Source organism: Chamaea fasciata, unplaced genomic scaffold, assembly GCF_029207755.1.
Source record: "Chamaea fasciata isolate MVZ Bird 193981 ecotype frontalis unplaced genomic scaffold, bChaFas1.0.hap1 SCAF_8, whole genome shotgun sequence".
Taxonomy (NCBI): domain Eukaryota; kingdom Metazoa; phylum Chordata; class Aves; order Passeriformes; family Sylviidae; genus Chamaea; species Chamaea fasciata.
Genome location: NW_027094093.1, coordinates 35,301,750 through 35,328,682, shown reverse-complemented (window position 1 = coordinate 35,328,682; position 26,933 = coordinate 35,301,750). Strand labels below are relative to the sequence as shown.

The 26,933-nt window shown below is 38.7% G+C and overlaps 1 protein-coding gene across 3 annotated transcripts in view; it reads right to left on the bottom strand.

Annotated features, from left to right (window-relative positions):
• ARHGAP15 (Rho GTPase activating protein 15) overlaps positions 1 to 26,933 on the bottom strand; it is a 324,791-nt gene that overhangs the window by 48,926 nt on the left and 248,932 nt on the right. For all 3 annotated transcript variants that reach the window (XM_066190404.1, XM_066190406.1, XM_066190405.1), the window contains one exon: positions 11,573 to 11,707. In XM_066190404.1, the coding sequence (XP_066046501.1) occupies positions 11,573 to 11,707 (135 nt within the window). The remainder of the gene's footprint in view (positions 1 to 11,572; positions 11,708 to 26,933) is intronic.

Here is a 26,933-nt window from a genome sequence, read left to right as displayed (position 1 = left end):
GAAAAAGGAAAAGGGAAAGGGAGGAGAAGGGGACAGAGGAGGAAAAAAAAAAGAAAAAAAACCCCAAAAGAATGAAAAAGATGAAGGACCAGAAAGGGAGAAAGAAGAAAATGGAAACTCATAGAAAAAGACAAAAACAAAATGAAAAGGAAGAGGAGAACAAGGAAGAAGTTCCAGCTTGTGCACTCACTTTATTTGCCCTCCTTGTGAGTAGGCACCCTGTGGATTTCCTCCTTATTCCAATTTCCTCCCTATCCCTCTACTTTCAATGGCACCTGCAGGAGTTTTGGGAGAAGATAAACTCTGCAAATCACACTGGGGTTTAGTTCTGGCCACCTCACTCCTTCTCTGTGTGTGCAGCTCTTTCCCTTTACAAGGCATGGTACTAATGCCAGCTTGGAAAATAGTTCCCTTGCTCCCGGGGCTCTCCTGATAAAAAGCTACAAGCACCAGGTGTTCTGCATGAGCTTACACAGTTCTGCAGCTCTCAGTCACATTTTGGGGTGCTAAAACCTTTGCAAGTCGTTTCTGGTATTTTTTGGCCATCTAAGCACACCTCAGTGGAGAGGGTTTGCCTGGATTGCAGGGTTTTTTCCCCAGTGTTAACACTATCACTCAGAAGTGTTTAACAGGAGTGAGCCAGGCAATGAGCTGTTGGTGAGTGAGATGGTGCTCCTGATCTCAACAAGATTATCTGTGTGATGTACTACCTTCCCAGGCAATGAAAGCATCAGTGCTGGGTCCAAAATGCACCAGCAGCCACAAGGGTTCACACGGTCATGAATTTTATGTAGAAGGGAGCAATTTCATTCTCCAAGAATCAAGACAAATTGCATTTTATTTTAAAATTGCAGGCAATTCAAATTCCATACCTGTACTATCAGCAGAAGGCAGGATTGAACAAATATTCCTGCATCCAAAAAAGCATCCTTAAAAGTAAAAGTCATGTCTGATGAGTTCCCGTGGCCTCAGGGCCACACACTCACTGACACCCATTTAGGAGGAGGATGTGCAGCACTACTCAGTGTTCCCATTCCCACACTATTTGTTACTTTTCTTGACTTCCCTTTTAGCTGTTATCTGGTACAGCTGGTGGAGTACAGCTGCTGTGGATGCCTTTCTGCAGCCACATTACCCAGTTCTCCAGCACCACTTCTTCACAATTTGTGTCCCTCAAGAGACATTATAAATCCTATTAACTTTGAACTCTGGCCCAGCCTTGGTAAGAACACCAGCCTACCCTCACATTGAGACATCAATACTTTCCCAAAGTATTTCAGTTTGCAATTGCATTTCCTGTGGGGAGCAAGGAAATTCAAAACAGGGAAATTGGGCAGCCAGGCCTGTGTCAAGCAATGACATAGGGTGGCATTCCAGAGAAGGGGAGTTTGGACTTTCACACTGGCAAATCTGGGCCTGACTTGAACTTGTGTCTTAACTTTTCTCTGACATTCTGTGAAATTCAGTGAGCATTCTGTGAACATTGCTACTGCTACTATTCTCCTTGCATTGATGCATTTTTTAATGCCCTTTAGTATATTTCTGCTGTTGTGGTAAATTGTGAGGTGGCTTTTGTGACCATTAGTGACTTGGTTCTGCACCTGCCCACTTCGTGGGATTTTTAGATCTCTTAATTTAGCCTTTCTTTCCCCATGCCAAACAATTTCTAGAAAATTTCCAGAAAAAAAATGAGCTGCTGTAACTCCTTTCTGATTGATTACTGCTCAGTGATAAAGGTACAGAAAAAAATATGGTTTGTGTGACTTAATTTTACATCTACCAGATTCTCACCCAAAGGTTCTTCATAGTCCTGAGTGTGTAAGTTTATTCACTTTCTCCTAACTCAGTTGCTTGAAACATTTAGAATGCACAGAAATACACCACAAAGTTAGTACCTACTCTGAATCCCACAGCTGTAGTCTGTGGGATTCAAACAATATATCAGGTCCTCACATATTTTCTATGTGAGGAGGACCAGAGAACACCTCAGTTCTTTCTTTTTTTTTTTCACCTAGACATTATCATGCCAATCTTTTCGGCTTCAGATCCAATGTGCCACCACACAGAGGTGTGGTGCTACTCTTGTTTGGAAAGGTGGAATCTTCTGGATTGTAGGAAGGTGTAAGCAGGGAGGAAGAAAGCACAGTATAGTGGGTGATGGCTTTCAGCATCCCCTTCTCTTGTTCTTAGAGGTTCTCCTTCTCCCTCCCTTCCTGGCCTTCTATTCCCACTTTCCTTGCCTCACTTCTTCCATTTTTGCACCTCTGAAATTGTGTAACTGGGGCATTATAGGCAGCTTCTCCTCCTGTTATTACTTTCCCCAAGTGGAAGCTTCACTCACAAGCCTGACGAAACATTTTTCCCCTGGAACCCGGAGTGCCAATTCTCACTTTGTCAAGAGCTCCAGATAACCCTCAGGAAAAGTTCCTCTCCCCCTGCCTTCCCCAAACACTCCAGGTTACAGGGATCTTGTCACAATCACTAAAGAGCTCCTCCTCTCTCTTTCCCAACCCTTTCCTGCCCAGTGTTGTTGCTTGGATTTCTCAGTTTCTCTTTCACCTCTCTCCTGCTTGATTTTCTCCATGGGTTTCCCGTGTGTTAACCCAGATAAAGACTCATAAATTGGCCTTCTTTTTCCTTCTGCCTTTCTTCCATAGAATTACAGGATCATTTAGGTGGAAAAGACTTTTAAGATCATCCAGTCCAATCATTTCCCCAGTAGTGCCAAGTCCAGCACTAACCCATGTCCCCAAGTGCCACATCTACACCACTTTTAAATCCTGTCAGGGATGGGGAGTCCATCACTGCCCTGGGCAGTTATGCCAGTTCTTTGTCCCTGCAAGAAGAGTCTCTTAACCACAGATGAAATTTAAATTAGACTAATACACTATTTTTTATGTCCCCAAATTAAATGGAAGTATCCAGTTTGTGGATACTACAAACTGGAACCCCATTCTTTGTCCATTTGCAAGTGTTTGATTCCACCCTTTGAGAACCAGCAATGGGTGTAGAGCTAACAGAGAGTTTCTGGAGCCTCTGTGATTAATCCGGTCATCAGTTATAGATATAAATTACTGCTTTACAAGTTGAAGTGAGGCAGATGACATTTCCACCAAGCATCCAGTGACTACTCCACCTTCCCATAAATATTAATGCTCTGAGGACCAGCATCCTGTGGCAGATAAGAACCCAGAAAAAAACCAAAACAAAACAACACAAAAAAAAAGAACAACCACCAAAAGAAACAACAAAAAACCCAACAAACAAACTAAAAAACCACACCCCACACCCCCCAAAAAGACTTTTAGCCATGTTAGTGCTCATGCAATCAAGGACAAGTCAGAGTTTAGATAAAAAGCTCTCCTGTTCAGTGCTGCTTGCAAGCCCTAGCTTCAAAGCACGGTGCTGGACCTACCATGTACATCAAAGTTCTTGAAAAGGGTTCTCTCTATGTAGATTACTGCAGATTTGTATCCAATAATTTATTGTGGGAGCATTAAACCATTCATATCACAAACACCTGTGCAAGCCAGTTGGCCTAGTCAATTCTTGTTTAACATTTAATTATGAATATAATTAGCATGAGTTAAGAGACAGGCCAGGCATCCGCAATAAAATTTCTGCTATGCTAAAAAAATTATAATTGTAATAACAAAAAAGACTAAGCTGGGGGAGAATATGTCCCTCCTACACAAAATTTTGCATGATAGAAAAATCCAAGTACAGATTCTTTTAAAACTTTCTCATTTCCTTTGATGATAATTGGAAAGGCTCCACCATATTTATAAAAGCAAATTAAACTGTTTTTCCGCCCTTGTAATATTAAGGCAATTTTCATCACTGGTGTAGCCCTTTAAGTGAGGTTCTGCAGGCTCTCATCTTTTTCTCAAAAGGTACATTTTTTTCATTAAATAAAATTTAAATTTTCTTTCATTTGATGGGATCACCAGAATGTTGTTTTAGGTAAAGTTTACAGAATGGAAAATCCTGTTAAAAATGTTGCTTCAGTGCAGATTTAGGAGTTTCATGAAGTGTTCTTTTTTAGCAGAATTGTGTGCAATCCAAAGAAAGGAATTAGTAAATATCACAATTTATCTTGTTTTAAACACAGAGGATTATTTTTGGGAAAATAAAACCCCAAATCAATCTAGGATGCCTATGGACAGGTGTTACCTGAGCATCCCTCACAGGGAAAAGCCTTGCAGAGATGGTAAATTTTCATGAGTAGATTCTGTTTTCATTAGTCTTACAACATCTTAATTAAAACTTCCCAATTAAAAAAAAAAAAGAAATGTCTTGCCTATTAATTTCTTTCCCTTATTTCTTAATGTTTCTTAGTTTCTTAAGTTAGACTACTTTACACCTCAAAAGAAAAAAAATCTATTCAAAGACATGACCTCCAATTTTTTTTTTTCCTAAATGAGTTGCTTCCAGACCTGAAAAGATCTATTTAAAAATGCTTTTGAGCAGAAACAGTTCGAAACTGCGAAGAAAAGGTCATTGAGAAAGAACTGGGAGGTTACCAGGACATATTGTTCCTTGACACCTCCTGGGAACAAAAGCCTGGAGTGAACCTCTTTGGTTACCAGTTTGCTGCTATTGCAAATACAACAGCCTCCATTTAAATCTTCACTGGAGATGTCCTTTATTACTGGCTTGAATTTAAGTAGAGAATGTGTTAGAATAGGATATCCATAATGTTGGGAACGTTAAAGCTCAAATATATTTAAGTATTTTTTACTTATACTTTCTTTTGCTTACTTGTTTCACTCACTGATGGTCATATACACTTTTAATCTGTATATTGTTAACACCCACAGATTAGAAACCTTCCCTGGTAGTCTCTCTATCTCCTGCATCATCTTAACATCACTTCTGAAATGTGAAGGCTTTTTCTTTCTCTGCCAATATCATTTACTGATTCTTGAATCAAATATTCACACAACTTTCCAGATAAGGATTCAAGGATATTTCAAAAATGGATTTAATGCTATTAAAACCCCACTGAAAATACCCAGTAGCACTCTCTGTATGAGCTGGTATTACTTTTATTGTGTTTGGGACAATGTATATACCACACACATATTCATACATTTGCATGGTTGGGTATCCCTGAGATTATGTTACTCATAAAATTATTCTCTTTTTTTTTAAGATTTTTTTTAAAAACATGCACCTTAACTTTTGATTACTTCTTGTTTCTACACAGTTGGGGTTTTTTTTCTGTTCACATTAGTTTATGGATCTCTACTGTCTTTTGATATTTAAAACTGGCCAAGAAAGTGTATTAATTATGATGTATCATGTGAAATATATTGTGGTAACCTTAGATTTGTTTATAAATCACCATGTTCACATGAAATTGAGGCTTTCTGATGCCATGCCAAGCCCCAAAACTTCCTTGGACAAGTAAATGGAGGATAGAGAAACGATTTCAATAGGAGGCTCGCCAACTGTGAATCTGAAGGCAGTTTGATTAGGACTCGAAGCCCACAGATTGAGATTATGACAGAAATTTGCATAATGCCAGAGACTGATAAGATTTGGTTTCTCAGGAACCTATTACGTGATGATGTTAAGAGACTGTCATGGATTTCTTACAGTGCAATATGCTGACTTGTCTTTCCAAGACAAGTTGGCCTTGAGCCTTGTTCTTTGTAAGCCTCGAGTGAGGTTTCTTTAGATGTCTTTTGAAAATCTCTTTAGACATCTTTTGTAACTTTCCACCAAGATGATACAAGGATGTTATGACTGTCAGAATAAATGAATCTATTTACTTCCTTTCTGTTTCCCAGCTACTATTTTCATAACACTGCATAGTAGTTCAGAGCAGGTCCTTCCTACATTATATTTTCAACCAATGCAGCTCAGCTCTTTGGTCATGATTATGTATCCATGACTTGTTTATTGCCTCCTGACACAGGTTTTTGTTTTTGTTTTTAAGTTTTGCCTGATTTTGGTGCAGACAGCTTCTGTGCAAATTCCTCAAAAGTTACATTATTCAGTGCAAAATTTGCTCTGGTCTGTTGAAGCCCAAAGAGCAATCATTGCCCAGATAGATGTGAGTTTCTGCAATATGCTGTCCTGAGCCACACAGGCAGTGGGTTCTTGGGGGCTCTTAGTGAAGCAGAACAAGAGCCAAAACTCAGAGAAAACCTTTTTACTGGTGTCAGAAATGTTGGAGATGAAGACAACTGACCAGCATGGAGAGCACTGGTAGCTGTTGAGGGTTAAAACAAGTCTATGATTCCCATGAAAGAAGAATTTATTGATTTTCTGTGTTGCCATTGGAGATTTTGTCAGACCAGACCAGTAAAGACCAGTGTCACAGACCAGCAAAATTGTAAAAAAAAATTATTATCCAGTAACTTTTGCTAACCAAAAAAAAGTTACAAAACTCTATCATGTGTAAGATGCTAAATAACCATCTTCAGTTCCCGTATAGTAGGGTAACACATAACATTGTAGGATTGATGGGAATGACATTGAGAATTCTGCTTAGCATGCACCAGGAGACCTTAATTGATATATCGAAAGGATATGTGTGAAATCATTTGAAAAAAGTGTTAATGGTCTATCAGAGCAATCAAAGAAAAAAAAATCCAGATCTTGAAAAATAAAAATTAAATGAGTATCTAATGTGGACCTTAGGTGGTGTCTAGGCACTTAAATTCTGAAAAACTTTATTCAGCTGCCATCTATCCCTGAAGGTGCATAGGCTAATTAGGTACTGCAATTGTGACCTTTGAGGATCTTTAGGTCCCTATGGCTCTGCTTTTCCCCATGAGAAGAAATGCTTCCTTTCCTGTCAGGGCTGAAAATCCTGAGCTCCAGAGATGAAGGACTGCTTTGTCTAAGTGTCTGTGGGGCTTGATCCTTGGGGGGACTGCCAGGACTGAAGCCACGTATGCTGACTGGATCTGGAGCCCTACAAACCACAGAATCCTGGAGTGATTTGGGTTGGGAGGGACCTTAAAGATCACCCTGTTCCACCCCCTGCCATGGGCAGCAACACTTTCCACTATCCCAGGTTGCTCCAAGCCCTGTCCATCCTGGCCTTGGACACCTCTAGGGATGGGACATCCAGAGATTTTCTGGCAACCTGTGCCAGGGCCTCACAGGGAAGAATTTCTCCCTAATATCTAAGATAAACCTACTCTCAGTTTGGATCCATTCCCCAGTGTCCTGTAAAAAGGCTCTTGTAAAAAGTCTCTCTTCCATCTTTCTTGTAGTCTCCCTTCAGGAACAGGTCCTTTCGCCAGGGATCTGGTGATGGATGTGGACTCTACATTTTCTGTTCACCACACTGAGACCTGAGATGTATCAGGCTGGGGATTTCACTTGAAAACCTGCAAGTCAGATTTTCAACACTATGGGTTTTTTTAAATTAATCTCATTCTTCTGTTCATCTGTCTCAAGTGGGAAACCCACTGCAGTAACAGCTACGTTCATTTAGAAAACTGTCTGCAGGAGAATTGTAATTCTGGCAGAAGGATTTCTATTTATAGTGTATATATATATATATATATATATAAATATAAATGCACACACATCTGCCTCTGTGTGTGCATTTTAAACAATAAATCTCCTATTTATCTACAGTGCTTATGTGGCGCCTATTAAATTCATATTAGAGATAAGGAACTGAAATGAAGGCATAATCACTAGACCTCATTGAAAAAATCTTTCCAGTGTAGTAATCTTTCCAACCTGTTGCAGAGAAAATCAAAGACCTGAACCCAAGCCTCCCAAACAAGAGACAGATGTTGCAGCTTTGGGAACTGGGTGGAATTTTCCTTTGTGGAATATCAGTGAGGTTTTTTGGTAAGTGCAGTTGGACAGATGCACTGTCTGTTCAGATGCACAGTCTATACAGCTTGCTCCAGCTGAAAAGATCTGGAAGGACTAGGGGATATTCAAATATTTCCTGTGCTGTGGATATCAGCCCTCACTGCACCGAGACTGTAGTAGAAATTTCTTTTTCTCCGTGCCTTTGCCTGAGACATTTCAAGAAAACCAGTTCAACCAAAATAAAGATTTAGAATCAGCTAACACATTTACCTGTTAACATTTCTAAACAGACTTTAGGGGTAGATTTCAGTGGCTGAAATCCTGGCAAAAGTTTAAATGGCTATGAAGGATTAATTCTGTAAATAAGGTGATTAAATGTTTCAGTTATTGGCACTTCTACTACCTTACTCACATGAAGCACATTTTACTTCCAGACAATCTGTTGAACTACGTCTGTTGATCTTCCAGAAAATCAATAGAACTATTTGTGGTACTGAGTAATTTAAGTGTGGCTGAACCTGACTTCATAGCAGCATTTGGGGACACTTTAGAAGTGCATATTTTATCCAAAATAACATAAAATTACTTGCAGTATTACCAGACAAAGTCGCTGGATAAAACAAACAAACAAACAAACAAACAAACAACACGCAACAAAACCAAAACACCCTACTTTCCAGATCCTAGGAAACAAAATTAGTATTGGGCCAGAGGTCTTGTGACCTTCCATTTATCATTTATAAGTTCTCTGACATCAGCTCTATGGACAGTTATTATCCAACTTCAGCCTGGAAAGCAGAATTCTGAGATTCTGAAACACCCTGAATTAACTTCTGGTATGCGGATCACATCTAAATTGTTCTAACATCATGGCCATATCTAATGTTATTTATAGGGGAAATTGAAGGTAGAGAGCAAGTGCTTTGCATAATACACAATACTGTAAAGTTTTGTTCCCATGCACATAATTAAAATGGCAGCAGCATCCAGGAAAATTTATGCCAAGTTTGTTATGGAAGTTTTTCCACATAGTCTCTACAATATTATCAGAATAAGGAGTGCACCACACCTCTTGAGTTCTAATTCCTCTTGAAACCTCCAGCTAAAGGACTAAAATCCCATAAATGTTATTGGGAACTTGTCACTGACTACTACATGTAGGTTTTTAGATCCCTTAATCTTACTTAACCAGTGCAAAGCTCTGACTAAGGAGTCTTCATTTGCTGGACCAGGGATATCATCTGCCTGGCAATCTGGAAATCAAGTTTTTTTTTTCCTTCTGGCATTATTCTACCTGTAGTGCACACCCATCACCACATGCTAATAATTCTAATTTTTTGAAGAACAGATACTACAGTCTCTTTTTCACAACAAACTGGAGAAGAGAGGAAATTTTCTAGCAGCTCAGTACTGACCAGGCAAATTAATTAGCCCAAAAAATTATCTGCAATGGAAATGATACTGAAGAAAAAGGATCTTTTTACTTTGCCACAGGACTATTAACATACAGAAGAGCTCCAAAACCACTGAAAACACCTAATTGTTGTTTATAGAGGTTCTTTAAGTAGAGTTGGTAAGAATACGGATTTGTAGATCCTATGGCAGTAAAGGCTAAATAAAGAGAAGATTGATTGGAAGTCGTAGCTTACTTTAGACAGTTGGGTTAGGTAGAAATCACCCTGATGTGCAGTAAAGCAAGCAACAAGAATTAGGGGTTTGAAATAGTGCGGAGCACGTCTTAGAGTGCTAGCGTTTCCTTCCTTGGAACAAACTGTCTTAAAATCCCTCTATAAATGACTGTTCATTAGCCTATCAATGTGTATAATGGCTCTCAAAATCATAATAAGAATTAATAATAGTTCAAATAGCAGAAAGGGACATTAATTTCTCACTCATGAATATTAATGCTTTAGCAGACATTCTCTTCCCGACATGTTTTCAAACTTAATTCACAAGTCTACAGCCGGTTACCTGGTGCTTTCACTATCAAAAATGTCCCCATTGGGCCGCCAAAAGATGTCAAATCACCCTGACTTGGACACTAAAGAGGATTAGGGCAGAAGACAACCGGAGTGAGATCACAGTGTCCTGATATCTTTCTTCAGAGTACAATAGTGTTTGCACAGCCAGAACACGTCCCAATGGACAATAAAAACAGGGATAAAGAGGAGGATGGGTATGTTAAGCCCCAAAAGAACAGTATGATGGTGAATTATAATGGCAGAAGATAGATCACAGAATTACAGGATAGTTGGGGTTGGAAGGGAAGTCTGGAGTTTCCAGATCAGGGAAACTCCATTGACTCCTTGAGCAGCTGTTCCAGTGCTCTGCCATCCTTTATGCAAAGAAGTTCTTCCTCAATATTAAATACTGGACTGCAGAATTAGCTGCATAGAAGGTGTGTATGACCTGCCAGGCTGTGTCCCATGAGCAGACACCTCATCTCCTCCTTTCCACAAGGGCACAGCAGATGGATGGAAAACCACCTGAAGGACATGTTCAGGTGCTGGTGCTTCAATCGGCATCTTATCCCAAGGCATCACAGAAGCTGAACAACAAGAAATTCTTTATTGTTTTTCCCTCTTAGCACTACAGATGCTGTGCAACAGGAACTTAAACTTGAGAGATGATGTTCCCCACCTGATTTCCTTTGGAAGGAGAAGAAAGTGAGCTGCCAGGAATAAATTTCAGGTAATGCAATTCTTTATGTTGCACGTTTAACTGCACTGCACTTCCAAATAACTGAGCAGGGAAGGATCTTGTGAGATGTATTTAACCTCATTATATCTGATGCCGGGTCTTGAAAAGCTTTAGTTGAACTAAAGACTCTTATGAATATAAAATCAAAGTGAGCTGTACATTAAGGGTTTCGTATTCCCCGGCAGCTGCGCATGTGCACGCCCAGCCCTCATTAACAGCAATGGCAAATATGTGTGCCCATCACTCAGAAATCAGACCTCTGAGTACTTTGTTGGTTTGTTTTTTTTTTTTTTCCTAGAGATTTTCTCCATTGGATCTTTAATTAATCTCCTACTTGGCTTTTTCCCTTTAAGCTATCCCTCTCCCTCCCCTCCCTTTCCAACAGGAGCAAACCCCCAAATCACTGGGGTTTTTTGTCAAGTTTTTCCAAGCCGATACAGTTTTACAAAATGCACCTGCATATATTAAATACAGGGAGGGTTTGCAGCACATAAACCACAGAGACGTGGAACGGAATAAATGCCTGGGACTTTGAAAATACTTTTGCTGCCTGCCAACTTTAGACAAAAAATAATAATCAAGCAAAAGGTAGATATGAAAATGAGAACATGAATGTTTTAGCATTCTTTTTGTGATCACTGCAAGGCAAGAGTCTGCAACCTTGTGGAACAAAACACACACATTTCATTTTGATTAACATAAAGACAGCCCCTTCTAATGTGATTCACAATTATTAGTCTCTTTCTTGTGTTTGAGGATATATGGATTATCAGCCTAGCATATTTTGAATACATACACATTTTAATTCCTTTCCTAAACCATTTTAGGCACAACAGTCAAATTGCAGAGACAAAATTTATAGATCAATAATTCAATTTTTTTTTCCCCTTCTCTCCAGTTAAATACCTAAACACTGTAAGACATAAAAGGCAGCCTCAAAAAACAATATAAAGACAGGATCATGGATAATGGAAGGTAAGTCAGATTTGAGATGCCCCTGCTTTTCTATTTTTAAGTTTATTACTATTATTTTTATGTACCAGGCTATTTCACTAGCTGCTACTGTATGTGATGTACTTACTTATTGCCTCCACAAACTGTTCAAAGAAGCAGTATGGGAACAGCGGCTCAGGCAGCTCTCTGAAAAACATCTTGAGTGCTCCGGTGACAACGTGGATGTCCTCCCACTGGCTGTCGTCCAAATTCAGCTTCTCTTCTGGGAAAACACGAGGAGAAATGGAACAACTGGTTTTAATGAAACAATTACAAGACACTAATTATTATGTTAATGTTTGCCTACTATCATCAGCAACCGTTAACAGCCTTCTGCACCTAGAGGTTTGGTGCTGTGCATGTTTTTTTTTTTTTTTTTTCCTTTTTTTTTTTTTTTTGTAGGAAGAGAACATTTTCAATGGAATACCATCTGTAGGAATGCAGCTAACAAAAAAAAAAAAAAACAAACAAGAGACACAAAGAGACAGTACCATTGACACAGTATGTCAGATACATTTATTCCCATAATGCATCAGTATGAAAATTAGCATCACAGCTCAACATGATTCAAAGCTATTTGGTTTTGAGGCCGAGGGGCTAAGAGTTGCCAACGATGGACGGCTCAAGGGACCGGCCTAAAGGCCTTGCTGAGCCAACAGGAGACATATGCTAAACATGGCAATAGAAAATGAGTTATTGCTTTACATGTGTTAGCCTTGCTATGTACAAGGGAATAATGGGGAACGCTTTTCTCCTTTTTTTTTTTTTTTTTTTTTTTTTTTTTTTTTTTTTTTTTTTGCCTGAATGTAATGTCAGCAAGGAATAGAGAACTGTGAGAGAAAGGATATTAATTCCTTCTTACTGCTTCAAAAATATTTTGTTTGGTTTTCATCTCTGGGAGGAAGATTTGCCCAGCAACAATATTAGACAGACCCCTGTTGGCCTACCTAGGCTATGCAAAGCTGTCAAAAATGATAACACACTAAAGACAAACCACAAGTGCCTCCAAAACGGTTTTGCAAACAAAAAAAAAATGTTTTCTTTTGAAGCTTGACTGAGCTAAGGAATTTAAATATAAAAGAAACTAAATGCTAAAATAGAGTTTCTAATAAAAAATAAAACAAGATTGGGTGATTATTCTATTTTTCTTTGAGTTTGTTTTTGTGGGTTTTTTTTCCTTTTAATTCTAGGAGAGTGATACTGTTAGAACATAATAAACAGTGAGATCATAATCCATTTAAAACTCAAGAAAAGAGCAAATCCTTATTAGTCCAAATTAAAATGACACAAAATGACACACACTTTCTCCAAGTTCTGTTACTCCAAAAATGGAGTTTGCTTTTTTTCTCCCCATGTGCTATGATTTTCTCTTTTAGAAAATTTCAGTCTGAATGCAGATCGGGGGCCGACCATGAAAACTGCTGAACAAATTTAATTTGAAGCAACATAGTCCTGAAATGTTTTACTAAATGTCACTGAAATTTCATGTGTAGCAGTTCAGCAGGCTTCAAGAGCAGCCTCTTCACTGAACTGTTGCTAAACAAAATGGTAAAATCCTTGGAGACACATGGACACCCACAACACTGGATCCCCACACTGTAACGGTTTTCTCTACTTTTGGGCAGAAAATCTTATTCAAAATGGAGTCGTCTTTCAACTTTTATTTAATAAATGTTATTAAATGCTTTCAAAATTTCTAGATTCAGGAGGTACATACAAATAAAGAATGGACCCAGTTCCTTAACTTGGAGTAATGTGAGACAAAGCTGGAACAAAGGCAGACTTGTGCATTTCATTTAGATGTCTTGCTTGCTTCTTTGGTTTCAAGCCTCTCTTTTTTTTTTCCCCCCTTTCTTTCTTTTTTTCCCATTCAATTACCTCAATCATAAAAGTAATGATTTGATCTCAAATGAGTTACCAGAGGGGATCTTCTTTAGACTCTGAGATCATATTTGATTGATCGTATTTCAACAATTAGCCTTTTATTTTGCCACACACTATTGAACTAGATCGACAGCATCTTAGCAGGCCAGCTTTAAACAGTCAACTGTTAACAATAGCATCAAAAAGAGGGACCTGATGGGGTTTACTGTCACTTTAAAGAACAGGGTGGGTTTTCACATTGTTGAAATCTGTCAGATATTTTGAAATGTCCCTCTCACTATGGTGCCACACCCCCTGCGTGCCCTTATAATAAAATTGGTTTTACTCCTGATTAAATCATTTTCTCCCTACCCACTACCATACTTCTCATAATGGACCTGTGTGCTCTACAGCTGGTGTTCTTCCCATGGTACCAATTCTTACTTTATCTTTTAAGCACTTTGCTGCTAAGATCTCATGCAGAGTGCTTATGTTTTGTTAAGAGCTTCATTCTTAGAGAAATAGCTTAACACATGTTCTAAAAATGTTGTACAACTTATTGCTTAAAACACATTTAGAAAATGTATAAGTACTGTAGCTTTGGCACAGAACTTTAAGTAGAAACCTTAAAAAAAAAAAAAGAAACACAACTTGTTTTTGCCATGCATTTGTCTTAAATGTCTAAAGTGGAATGCTTGACTTCTAAGGCTTTATAGAGACTTATCTTACCAGATTTTTGCACCATTTCCAGCTCTTCAAGGAAACGTGTTAGGAATGTATCATCGTGAAAGCAAAGGGTGTCAATTTTCCCTCTAGCAATAAGAGAGTTTTTAAAAATGTTTGCTAGAAGGAACAAATGCCAAGTCAAAAAAAAAAAAAAAAAAAAAAAAAAGAAAGAAAAAAAAAGAAAAAAAAAAAAAGAAAATAGAAGTCCATTCAGTGTAAGACTCTCCTTTGGTTCCCACTGGTTGGAATCTCTCACATGCCATGGCAAAAGGGCCATAAACACACACACACACATTTCAGGCTGGGTTTAAGGGGAGGACCTGGCTTTTTGGCTTTACTCAGACATATTTCTTATTGGGGTGTTTTGCTTATATAAAGATTAAGTCCAAAATCTGGTATTTAAACTTGACAGTCAAGGACTGCTTTCAGTCAGGAGATACTGTATCTGGGAAGATGCTCAAAATCTCACAGTCCTAAAAATTTGCTTTAACTTGTCAGTAGTATTTGATTAGTTCAACCATCACTGCCAGTTGATATCATATATCTTAGATACAGACACAAATATGCCCAGAAAATCCCATAAAATTTATGCTAATACTCAGGCTGAAAATCTAAAGACCACATTAAGGGGAAAAAATAGTGTGGGCACTTGTCAAGGTTATTAGTTTAAAAAAATCGATATACAATACATTTGTGAAGGGAACACGTGCTTTACTGTGTTATTATTCAGCTTTTTCAACAATTCAGATTTTTAATGGCACTTGTAATGTCTGCAGCAGAACCAAACAGAAGATCAGCTTTGGTTTAAGGGTGCCATTCTGAGGTTCAGAAAGGAAGAAGGTAATCTATGGAAAGATCGGCTAAAGACAGGGGGAGAAAAAATAAAAATATGAAAATCAACCAAAGCTGTAGAGAGCAGAGTTTTGAAAGAAAATGGATGTGGTTCCTCTAACCACATACCCTGCCTGGTATGTAGACTAATCTCTAGGAGCAGAATGCAGTCATTTGAGAGCCCTGCTCCTTCACTTGTCTTTTCAGATAATTCATAGCTTGTATTTTCCCAGCTCTAAATTGTCTCTTGCCCATGCTGCCATCATGTGCCAGAGAACCACCTTCAGAAGTTTTTGCCCCCTTTGAGCATTCCACATTCCTACAGCTCATGGATGACCCCAAATCATGTGGGGAGCAAGACCTGCAAACCCAGCTGGCAACGCCTGGTCTGCTGCGGAGGTTGTGACCTCAAAAAACTTTCTAAAGTCTTTGGTGAAGCGGGGTGTTTTTGGGTCTCATACTGTGATCCGTTTGCTGGTGTTGCTGCCTTTTCCATCTTTTCCCTGCTGGTGGCTGCACACAGCAGCACTGGGATGAAAATTTGGCATTTGGATATGTCGACCCCTCAACTCCAGTGTGGGAAAGCTCAGAGCACTGCGTTTTTATCCCAGTGACCAGTGTATAAGCTGAGGGAGATCTCCCCTGGAGAAAGTCCTCCATGGCACATTTAAATAATCCTTACAATCTCCCTCACAACAAAATCATTGCAGAAGAGCTGCACAAAGAATTCCCAGTTGGCTTAAATCCTGGGAAATGTTTTGGACTCACTTATCCCAACAGGCATTTTACTACTGTGGGATCCAAAACAGAGTCCTGTGGTTGAAAGAGGAAAAGAAAATTCCTCATGCAAACACCAGGAAAGGACCAACTGACCAGTGTCATTGTGCTTTTTTTCTTGAAGGAACTTGTGTGAAATTTGAAGACACCTCTTTTGGCTTTTTTTCTTTTTTAATAGTTATATTCATCATAAATACTTTTTTGATCATACATGGTCTTCAACAGGAAAGAAAGGAAAGAATAGACACAAGCAGAATTTCTCCACATGCACCAGTACAATTCTTCATCACAAAATCCCTTTGCTCTCATGACTGACAGCACAAACATGAATTTGTACACCAAAAGGTGTGTCTGTTCCAATGCTGTACCTGCACTTTCCAAGCCACAGCCTTTCTGATCACCAGTGCACAGACACAGCAGCATTCCTGGGGCAAACTGCTTCTTTCAAACACTCAGTTTAGAGCAGCAATCGAGCACAGAGATGTCCAGATATCTGTCCAGCAATGGGATGCTGTGAGGTGGTGAAGATTGTTTCTCACTCTATGGCAAGGAGCTGAATTCCCTGGTGAAGCAGCACAAGATGCTGAGCTTCACTCCCTGAGGTAAATCCTGCCCTGACATTGCAGTCTATATACACCCTCCAAAGTGCATAAACCCCCTGGAACATCTATGAAATAGCGCAACAAAAGCCTCAACTCTTGTGAAGCAATAATTTCCTCATTCAGGCAGATTTTTGTGAGTTCTTCCTCTCTCCCTTGCTAGGTTTGGGAGACCCGTTGTCCTGCCTGAACTCAATGCAGGGCCCTTCACCTCCAAGAGTGTTTAAACAAATCAAGGAAAATATCAGCTAAGCAAATCAGTACATTTTGTCTGCAATGGATTTCTAAACAGCCTTGTCTGTATCCATCCAATGCTAGCACTGATGAATTATCAAGGATACCATCAGCAAAAGAAAGCTTGTGTGCTTCTCCTCTGCTGAAGGAACCTGGCATGCCCTTCCAACAGAAAATTTAAGCTGTGATGTCACAGTGCCTGAACATGTGTTTATTATTGGAGTGCCCATTTCCATGAAGTCCAAGCACAAATTACTGAGCAACTTTAACTAAAATGTAGAACATCTCCGTGTGCATCCAGAGTGCTGCTTATTCTAGTCCTCCAAAATGACAGCTCTCTGACCTAGGGGCACGCTGGAACAACCAAATACTGCAAACTTAAACCTCAGCCTATGCCAGAAAAATAAAAGGTTTCTGTACTTGGGCACACAGGGTCATAATCATCCTCCTATAATTCCACCAAGTCCAAAGAGTAAGAGAGGGATGAGCTGTCTCATTGTTTCTGTGAAAAAGATCCAGTGCACTTGAGGAGTTCAGGGGTGGTACACGATGAAGGCATGCAGAGGAGTTCAAAGGTTTGGAAAAGTGGTCATCCAGCGATGCCACAGCACCAGGGAAATTTCTGTGCTCTCAGTTGCTGTTTGAAACTGGAAGTATAAAAATATGGTACTGAAAGGACAATACTTTTGGCAGCCAGAAGCAGGTATCATCACCAAGATACTCATGTGTTGCTCACTGCCAATACCTGCTATGAGCTTCAATGACAGATATTAGTTCTGAGTTAGCATATTCTGTCATCGTGATCTGAAGCAATAATTACTATGATGGGATTATAATTACAAGTACTTTTAAAATTCATTAAATTTAGCTGAATCAACTATTCCGCACGGGAAAAGGAACGATTTTAAAGAGAGAGTGTTTCCCCTCAAAATGCAGCTGAAAGCTCCCTAAGAATAAATAGACCACCTGTTTACAGATCAACATACTCCTGCCAGACTCGCTTGGAGGTGACTTGTAAACAAAGAGTAGGAGCAGACAGACACAGTCCCAGCATGGAGACCTGCAGGGCCTGATCAGTCCTTCTTTTGGGGCCAGAGGAATAGTCAGGTACCGCCCAGGGTTTATAAAAAGGGACAAGAAAAGAGCACAGAGGAATTCCCAAAGAGCTCTTACCCTCCCACAGAGCAGCAAGGCTGCCCAAACACCAGAAAGGGGCTTGGCAGACTTTCTGCAACTCACAGAAATTAAATGTCTGTGCTGAGGGGAAATTACATTTGTCTTACAGTGCTGAGATTCTGTCCTCTAATTCTCTCTGCTTACTTATTGCAGAGTAACTTCAGTTTCTTCCTCATAGTTAAAGCACACTTTACTTTCTTTTTTCTGTTTATTCTTTCCTCTTTATTTTGAACTGGACTAACGACTACAGAACAAAAATATCAAATACTTGCCTAGACCAGTAACTTATTCTTCAGGATGCATTTTTTATGTTCAAACGGAAAAGTCCATTCTGAATTCCGCTTTTGACTTGATTGATCTTCCTCTCTTTGCCGTGTTTTGTTTATACATACATTAATCAAGGTAAATATCTGCCTTCCAACTTCAAATCTGTTATTAACATTTTTTTATTGTGTAATTGCTCTCCAGTAAGCTTCTCTGCAATCTAATTTTAGTGGTTTTATCTTTTTTTTTCCCCCATTTACAGTCAGATCTTTTATCAGAATTATGTGCATCAGTGTCCGCAAATCTACATTTTAAATAAATTGAAGGCTCTCAAGATCTAATACAGAGAAGAATTGGACAATGACTCTCTGTCCCATTTTCATACTTCAAAAATATGTTCATATTCATATCTTTTTAATTGTGCTACTAACTCAGAGTGCTTTAGGATTCTGTCATATAGCTGTTCTGTTCTTCCCCGTCTTGCTGTTTCTAACACTGCTTCTATTTCCATTCTTGTCAAAAGCCTTTTCATAGTCCAAAAATCTGTACACAATGTTTTGTAATATTTGGCAGACTTATCTGAAACCTAATTCACTGCCTTCTTGTGATTCATGGGTCATAAATTATTTCATATGTAATGTACCCCAAAGGGTAAAAAATTCTTTGTATTAAATTTCAACCAGATACTTTAAGGAAGAGGAGGAAAAAAAAAAAAAAGGGAAAAAGAATATTTTTGAGAGAGTCTGCAAAGATCTGACCTCAATATATTGTCTAGTGTGTTGTCTTCCACAAATGGCATCTCAGTATCCTTTAGTAAATATGAGATTTCAACATGCTGCAAGCAAAAACTCTCTGCTGTAGTGTGGGCTTGCTACGGACAACTTTAAAGGAAAGGAGAAATACAAAATGTGAAGCACTGGATCAGACGAGTGATACATTAAATCAGTCCTGTCTCCAGTGATTGTTAAACTGAAAGGGTCTGCATGAAAACAATTCAAAAAACAAGAATACCACCCAATCCTGACTTGTTGCATGCAGCCAAATATATTATTGTGACTGACCCCAGTAACAATGAGCTTGTGCCTCAGTGAGTGAGTTTCAATAATCAAAGGAAATAATTAACAAAACAATAAAGATCATTATAACTTCCTTTATGTAAATTACTTCCAAATGTAAATAGATCAAAGCTCAAGCTAAAATTAAGCAATTCCCCTAGTCCTCCTACAATACGAGAAATGAACAAGCATATATGGTTTGTTTACAGCTATAAGGATTATCAACGAAATATTAGTTTGGTGTTTTATTTGAAAAATAGAAATCTAAACAATTTTCAAAATGCTTTTCACATATTCCTCATATCTGCAACCCTATTTATTTTGATGGGACTATTTCCAAAAATACAGGCTACCTATACATGTAAACCTCTGTTCTCACACCTTGGTTTTTTTTAGGATGTCCAGAGAATAAATTTTACTTTTTTTTCCTTTTTTTTTCTTTTTTTAAATGATTGGGGTCTTTGAAGCAGAGCATCTGAAAGAAGCATTCTTACATGAAATCAGGTGCACACAAGTCCTGTAGATGTCAAGGACAAAACATTTTATTTTGTATAGAATTTATCTTTTGGTTCGCTAAAGTCAAAACACTTCTGTTCATCAGAACTTTTATAAAGGACTGTTTCATAATATGAATCCATTTGGATTATCTGACCAAAGATAAGACTTCAATGGACTTACTGTATCATTCACCACTGTACCAGTGCCACAAAAGGGAATTACAATTAATTGGATTATGTTGGTCTCCACCCGCTGATTGTAGAAAAGAAAGTCTGAAACTGTAACTATTTCAAACGGACCATATCTCTCATCAACCATGGGATTTGGGCTTTAATTTACCAATAAAGCTTAATTTCTTCTCTATATTCTCTTCTGGTTAGGAAGAGGTCATTTAAACACTTTATTCAAGTTATTCAAAAAGAAAGGACACTTTAGTTAAATACTTTCAAAGTAGCACTGTGATATTTGCACCTTGCCTTTAGGAATTATTTTTTTCTACCAGCAGTAAAGTGAGTTGCCTTGAAAAACCCAAAAGAGAGATTCAGGACTGCATTTGGGTAGTAAGAATAATTCAGGCTTCACCTCCCCTGGTTCATGAAAATTTGGCGGAGATTGTTACCTAAGACAACAATTTGTTATCAGGTATTAAGTGAACAGAGAATATCACTTCACCTCATGGAAAGACATGAGGTACTGAGAGTTTTCCATAGCAAAGCACCATGTTAGATGTAGGTTTGGCTGTATGGAAAGTTACACCAGGAAAGGCGAAGGTATGAATATAAATTTGATAAAATTTGATATAAATTTAAATTATAAATTATATTAGCTTGGAAATAGTCACGTTTTACAGTGCAGGTAACTTCAACTCTGTTAATTAATGTGACTTACATGCTAAAACCCAACAAAATCACCATTCTTATTTTATATGTTCTTGAGTCTGTACATATATATATATATATGTGTATGTATGTATGCATGAACATATCTAAATTTGCTTATATATTATATTTTTGCTGATAACTTTGCCTCAAAGCCATTAGCATTTTTCTTCACTACCCTTACTGGAAGGTTATTTCAGTGCCTAATTCCTTCAAGTTGCCAGACTAAATTTTTCAACTTCATATACTTTAAAAATAATTATTAATATCAGTAATGCTCGCTTTGATTTTTTTTTTTTAATTTTTTGTCAAACTTTCGCGTTCGGTTTAAGGAATAAAAACTCCTCAGTCAACTTACTTCAAAACCATGTTGCTTAATTCACATTTGCATTACTTTTTGCTAATATCTGAAGCTCTAATTCCGTTCCCTAGATATTAGCTGGGACTAGCTATGCTGTTAAAGATAGGAATGCTTCTAAGTACTTACTGAATCAGGGCATATGAGATGATAATTGTATGTGTTTAAAACAAAACTTTAAACAGGAGGGGATTATATAAGTTTCTAAAACAAATATATCTTCAAGTGTACTGAAGGACTTTCAAATGTTAACGAAATGTCCTTTGATAATAATAGTGCTAATAATAATGTGAATTTTTCAAATATTTTTATGTGTTTAGAGAACCACATGTTACCCTGAATGTGGAAGGTTCTGGGTAAGTGCACTTTTTTCATACAAACTCATCAACTTCAGGGTTCCATCATCCACTCTGAAGTCACAGCAGTGGATCCTCTCCTGATCCAAGCGTGGGTTATCCTGCACATTTCAGCTTCTTTTCTACAGAGCCAGCTTACAAACATTAACATTTTTGTGGCAGCAAAAATAACTTTCATTGGAGGAACAGGATGGCTTTGCAGGTATTGAGCCTGTGTTCATGAAATCCATGGAATCACATGACCACTGGGATACAGATCTGTGTACACAAAAACATTTGAGGCTTTGCCCAGGTCATTTTGACCAAAAGGTTGGAATTTTGAGGCCAGTGTAGCCTTAAAATAATATCTCCACCCACTCTGCCGTGTGCGATTCCACGTGCCATTCCCTACCTTTTCCCACTGAGCCTCAGGAGAGGTGTGAACACCCCGGGGCACACGTGAACATGCCTGGCAGTGCCTGTGGTTCCTCCTTGGCAGGGAAGGGGTGCGATGAATTTTGGGTGACTCACGTCACGATGTTTTGACGTTTTCCCTTTCCCACACAGCCTCACAGCCTCACGTGTAAGGAGGAGACGGCGGCGTCTCCTGCATCCACCAGGTCCTTGTTCACCTCACTCCTCCCCCTCCACCTCACGTGCACATCTGCACTTGCATTTTCATTTTCTCTGTGGTGGAACACTTGCCATGCTGCCCATTGGTTTGTGCCTCCCTTTCTCTTTCCCAGGGTTTATCTGGATGTGTATCCTAATTGCAATGCTTCCAGTTTCTCTCATCCCGCCTCAATTTACAGGCATATATTACAGGATGGCTAGGGTAGGCTTCAAAACAATTTTAGAACTTTATAGTACATGGATTTTTTTTCTTGTTCTACAAATTAGTCTTGTGAATGGACTTGTAATAACAAGAGGATTTCAACATAAAATAAGAGATTTTCATGTCTTTGGTTCCTTGAGACGCATTCAGGTCCCTCCCGTGAGAAATATATTAAAATATTGATTAGATTAGAGCAACATTTCAAATAAATGGAGATTTATACTTCCTTTTGGAGACAGAATCTTATAAAAAAGTTTCAAGGCATCACACAACAAAGCAGTTGACAAGAAAGATAGCATCTGCTTTCCTGGCTATTCAAGCTGAAGTTTTTCATTCTAAATGCAGGCAATGTTTCCAAAGTTAACATAATTAACTCACGACAATCCTGAAACATCATAATATAAGATACAGATGGAAATTCAAAGCTTTAAAAATGTCATATAACTGCAAGAGGATTACCATTTTTTAACAGCATGAATCTGAATACTAATTAAAACAGGTGGTTTTATTTCAAACACTTTTGCCCACTGTGGCATTTCTGGGCGGGTTGTTTATGTATTAATCTGTTAGGAAGGATACATTGCTCGAAAATTGTGATATGCCATAATAACGAATTTAAGAGATAAAGGAATGACACTCTGTCCTGCTTCCTGAAACAATAAAAGACCAATTGTTCAATTAGTTAGTAATTTCCGTGTGACTATTTGACAGATTCTACTAATTGTTAAACTCCCACTAACTATTGCTTTACATAATTAATTATATTCAAACGTGAACAACAAAGACATGTGGGCCAGTTGCCCTTTTGACAATGTTTTTCGCAAACTGATTTGCTTACCAAAAATATTTTTAGAAAGAAAAGATACTAATCCGAAGTGGAAATACACATCAAAAAACGTTGAAACAGCTCTGCATTTTACCATGGTTATGAGAAAAAAATTTGGATTGTTTAACATATCATTTATGCCGCATGCATAATAGCTGAAGTCTTCTAGCAGAGATCTTTCGTATTAATTTAGCATTGCATAAAATTCATAGTAACAGGTCCAAGGGTCAAGCATCATTCATCATTAGTTGAAGTGACATTTGCAACCCTTCATATAGCAGCTGCTTGAAAGGGGAAAAAAGGTATTCTTTGGGAGAATGGGGGGTAGCACACAATCCCCGCTCTATCCGCGGAAGGGAAAACAAGGTGCCACTATGTCAGCGTGGTAATGTGCTTAAATTTGGTGATGTCATTCTTCCCTAACCCCCACGAGTCACAAGGCACAAGGCAGCTGCATTCCTGAACTTCGGAGTTCGGGTGGAGATAAGTAATAACTAGATGTAAATGAATTACATTACTGTGGTTGTGAACATAGCTCTGTGCATCTAAATTATGATTTATATCAGGATCCTATCTTGTTTTTGAGGGTTTTCTACTTGTTAACAAGGCAGCCCTTGTTCTCATGGCATCCTCCAGGCATAATAGTTTCTGGGAAGCCAAATAAGATCACTTTTGAAACTGCAAGACAGCATTCCAAGACTTTGCAGCAGAACACATTGGCCAAATTAGGACTTCTGAAGACTGTTAACTAACAAATAAAATATTTTTTTTTTCTTTCTTTCTTTGTGGCATGTCTTCACTACTATAAAACATTAAGATCAGAACCAAAATGTGAGCAATTAAAATGAAAATGTAATCATCTGCAAGAAAAGATAAATTTGTATTAAATGGCTAATACTTCACAGTCCTTTTGATATTACAAGTACTTTTTAAGAAAGTATATATTTTATGTCACAGTAATTTTTATTATGCGAAACATGTGATCTCTTTGGAATTATGCACATTTATAAACCACAGTCATTAAAACAACATGCGACAAAAAGTAGCTTGATTTTGGAGCTTTGCTAATATTTTGTGATTTTCCTCAACTTTATACCTGGAATATATTTAATTTATTCATGTCACTAATTATCCACTAGTATTTAAAGCACTGGAATGACTACCAACCCAGACTACTGCTTCTTCCTTAACAAGTTTAATGATTTTTACAAGGGAAACCAATGTTTTTTTTAAAGAGTCACTTAGAAGCACATGAAAAATGTTCAAGGACATTGCTTATTACACACTGCAATTCTATGAGCTGCTATAAATTAAACTCCCAGTCAAAACACTTCTACCCCTAGTGAGAATTCACTTTTCTGTACTCTCCACAAGCGTTAGGGAGGAGAGGGTGCACTGGTCTGGAGTCAAAATAAGGTGCAAAACAAGGATTTAATGGCAACATTTCCTTATAGCCTATATCAGCACTGGCCCTTCACATTGCACAGCAGCTGTGAGCCTCAGACCGAGTCCCAAAATGGTTTGCAGACCAGGTTGCTCATATAATATGCTATTTAAAATATAAGGTGGTGAAAAATACATCCCTGAATCAGGCCAAGAAGCATTTTCACATAGCACCAGTGCTGCCAGCCCATTAATCCCATGTCCTCTCCCTTTCCCCTGGGGTTTAATCACCGTGCAGCCATTAAACACGTATGTAAAGATGTTATAGATACCAGCCAGGCAGAATGGCTGTAAAAGGAATAGAACAGCAGAGGCAAGATGACTGGCAGATAGGGTTGCCACATCCCCCTTAAAGAGACTGCTCCTTTTCCACACCTTATGTCTCTTGTACCATAAAAATATGCATAGATGTATGTGGGAGCATCATAGCAGATTTCTTGGGATGCGTGCCATGCATCTGAGCTCCGAAGCTGGCTCAACGTTGTCACCATTAAGTCTCAGTGTACACAGCAACACTTCAATCTAATTTCAATTAGGGAAAAGTTACACAGAAACTTCTTTGAGAGTACACATGACCCTACACATAAATACCAATTAAATTCAGTATCATCAGTGTCTTTGCAGCGAACATTGATATCACCAGAGAGAGGAAGGAATTTAAAATGAGGCAAGGCTTGGTGACATTACCTCCATCTACAAGCTCTGCCTGTGTTAACTAGTACGTCAACGATTAGTAAAACAGTGGGATTCATCTGTGAAGAAATGGGGTGAAAAGTAGAAATGACATGAAATTTTCATTGCAGGCAGCTCTTATGTGACATAAGGTAGAATATTGCATTGCTATGCAACAAAATCCTACCTGGTAAATGAGTAAAAGCTTAATTTGCTGAGAAGTTACAGACACCAGCAGTGTTGGCAGTCACAGCTGAGATAGCAGCAGAACTAACTAAACTAACTAAAACTACTTCTCATACCAAGGATATACAATCTCAAACAAGTTGTTTACATGTTTAACTATCCCTGTGTCCTGAAAACAGACAAATCTGTAGAAAAAGAGACTTTCAGTGTCTTTAAGTAAGATCAGTGGGGTTGTGGCTGTTTATATGTGGGTACTCAGGATATACAGGCACTGCATTTAGACTTGAGCCATTTCCTTTTGTTTGCCCATCTTTTATTTAGAAACAATGGGACAAAAAAGTGTGGCAAGTTAGGACTTTACTTCTTGACAGCCACTTTTCCATTCCAAAGCTAGGAGACTTCCCTAACATGCAGATTACTTGAGGGAGATAGAAAATGTGCCCTTTAAGCCCTTTCCGCAAAGACAACACCTCCCAAACCTGCAAGACCAGGAGGAAAATCATCCTGAAAGTATTTAGGCTCCTTGCGCACCATCGCTCATTGGTGACTGGGGAGATTTTACAGTCTTTCAAATCTTCTTTCAATCACAAGATGCCTTAAATGGACAGAAGGTCTTAAAATGTGCTCTCCATCTCCCCAGTTGAGAAAGATACATTGAAGGGGGAGGGAGGGGGATTCAGGCCAAACACAAAAAGCATTAATGCAAAGAACAGTGGGGTCTCTCCCTAATTTGACTTTCTCTACAGGTGGTCTGCAGCTGCATCCAAACAGGTTACACTATCGCCTTCCCATGGGCATTACAACAAAGTAAGATCTGTATTCACAAGAATACATTTGCTGGCATGGGCTGATTCAGGTCTAAAAATAAGAAAAAAAGCATTTTTTCAGTATAGCCTGAGGTAACTCTCTGCTCCAGCAGAAGACAGTGGCACTCTTGTTTCACTGGCTGTGCGTGATGATAAAGGATATCAGAAACCTACCTCATGTGACTCACTGAGGTCCACAGCCAGATTCCAATTGATTCATTTTATTTGTATTCGTTTGCTCTCCATCGACCACACAACAGGCTAGACCAAATCAATAAGCAATATTCTGTTTTCTATTGACTTGGGGGGTAATTCTCACTGGCCCTGCGACTGCTGTATCTGATTTTATAGTTCTGTATATCATCATGGAAACAGCAGGGCTCAGAGACCGTTGGGGGCAGGCAGAAATGGGAAAAAAATTGCAAAGGCAAGGTGAGATATTGGCTTCTAAACTATTGCACCAGCCAGAGAGGAGGCCTGTGCTGTGGGTGCAGAGGGTATTTCACCTTCTGCCTAGGGAGTTCTAAAGTGCAAACGTGCCTTTGACAGTGTGCAAAAATGATGTAGGGATGAGATGAACATGTAACTGTTGTGCCACGCTTCCAGCCCTAGGACAAGGCTGCCAGGTGGTGCCAGCAGCAGCTACACCCTGGTTGGGTTTGCAGAGACAGAGCTGTAAGCCATTGGTTTGGCACTGCCAAAATCCCTGCTGCTGACACCAGTACAAGCAGTGGAACCTGTGAAAGTGGGAAATGGCCTTAATAGGGTTTTCTTAAATAGACAGTTCATGTCTGCTCACATGGATTCCTGTACTATTCAGATAAAACACACTGTCCCAGAAGTTTTAAACGATTTTTCTCCTGTTCTGTCTTTTTTTATTTTTTTTTTTTTTTTTTATTCTCTAGCTTGCTCCCAATATCCTGGGAGAAATATCTGCTCATGAGAAGCCTCCCAAGAACACATCTTTGCATTCTTCAATTTTTATTTTATATATTTTTTAAGGCTTCCTCTTCATGCAAGTAGTGGATAAGTGGAAATAAAAGAGCTTTTGCCCAAAACTGTCTCACACCACTTCTTCCCCATGATC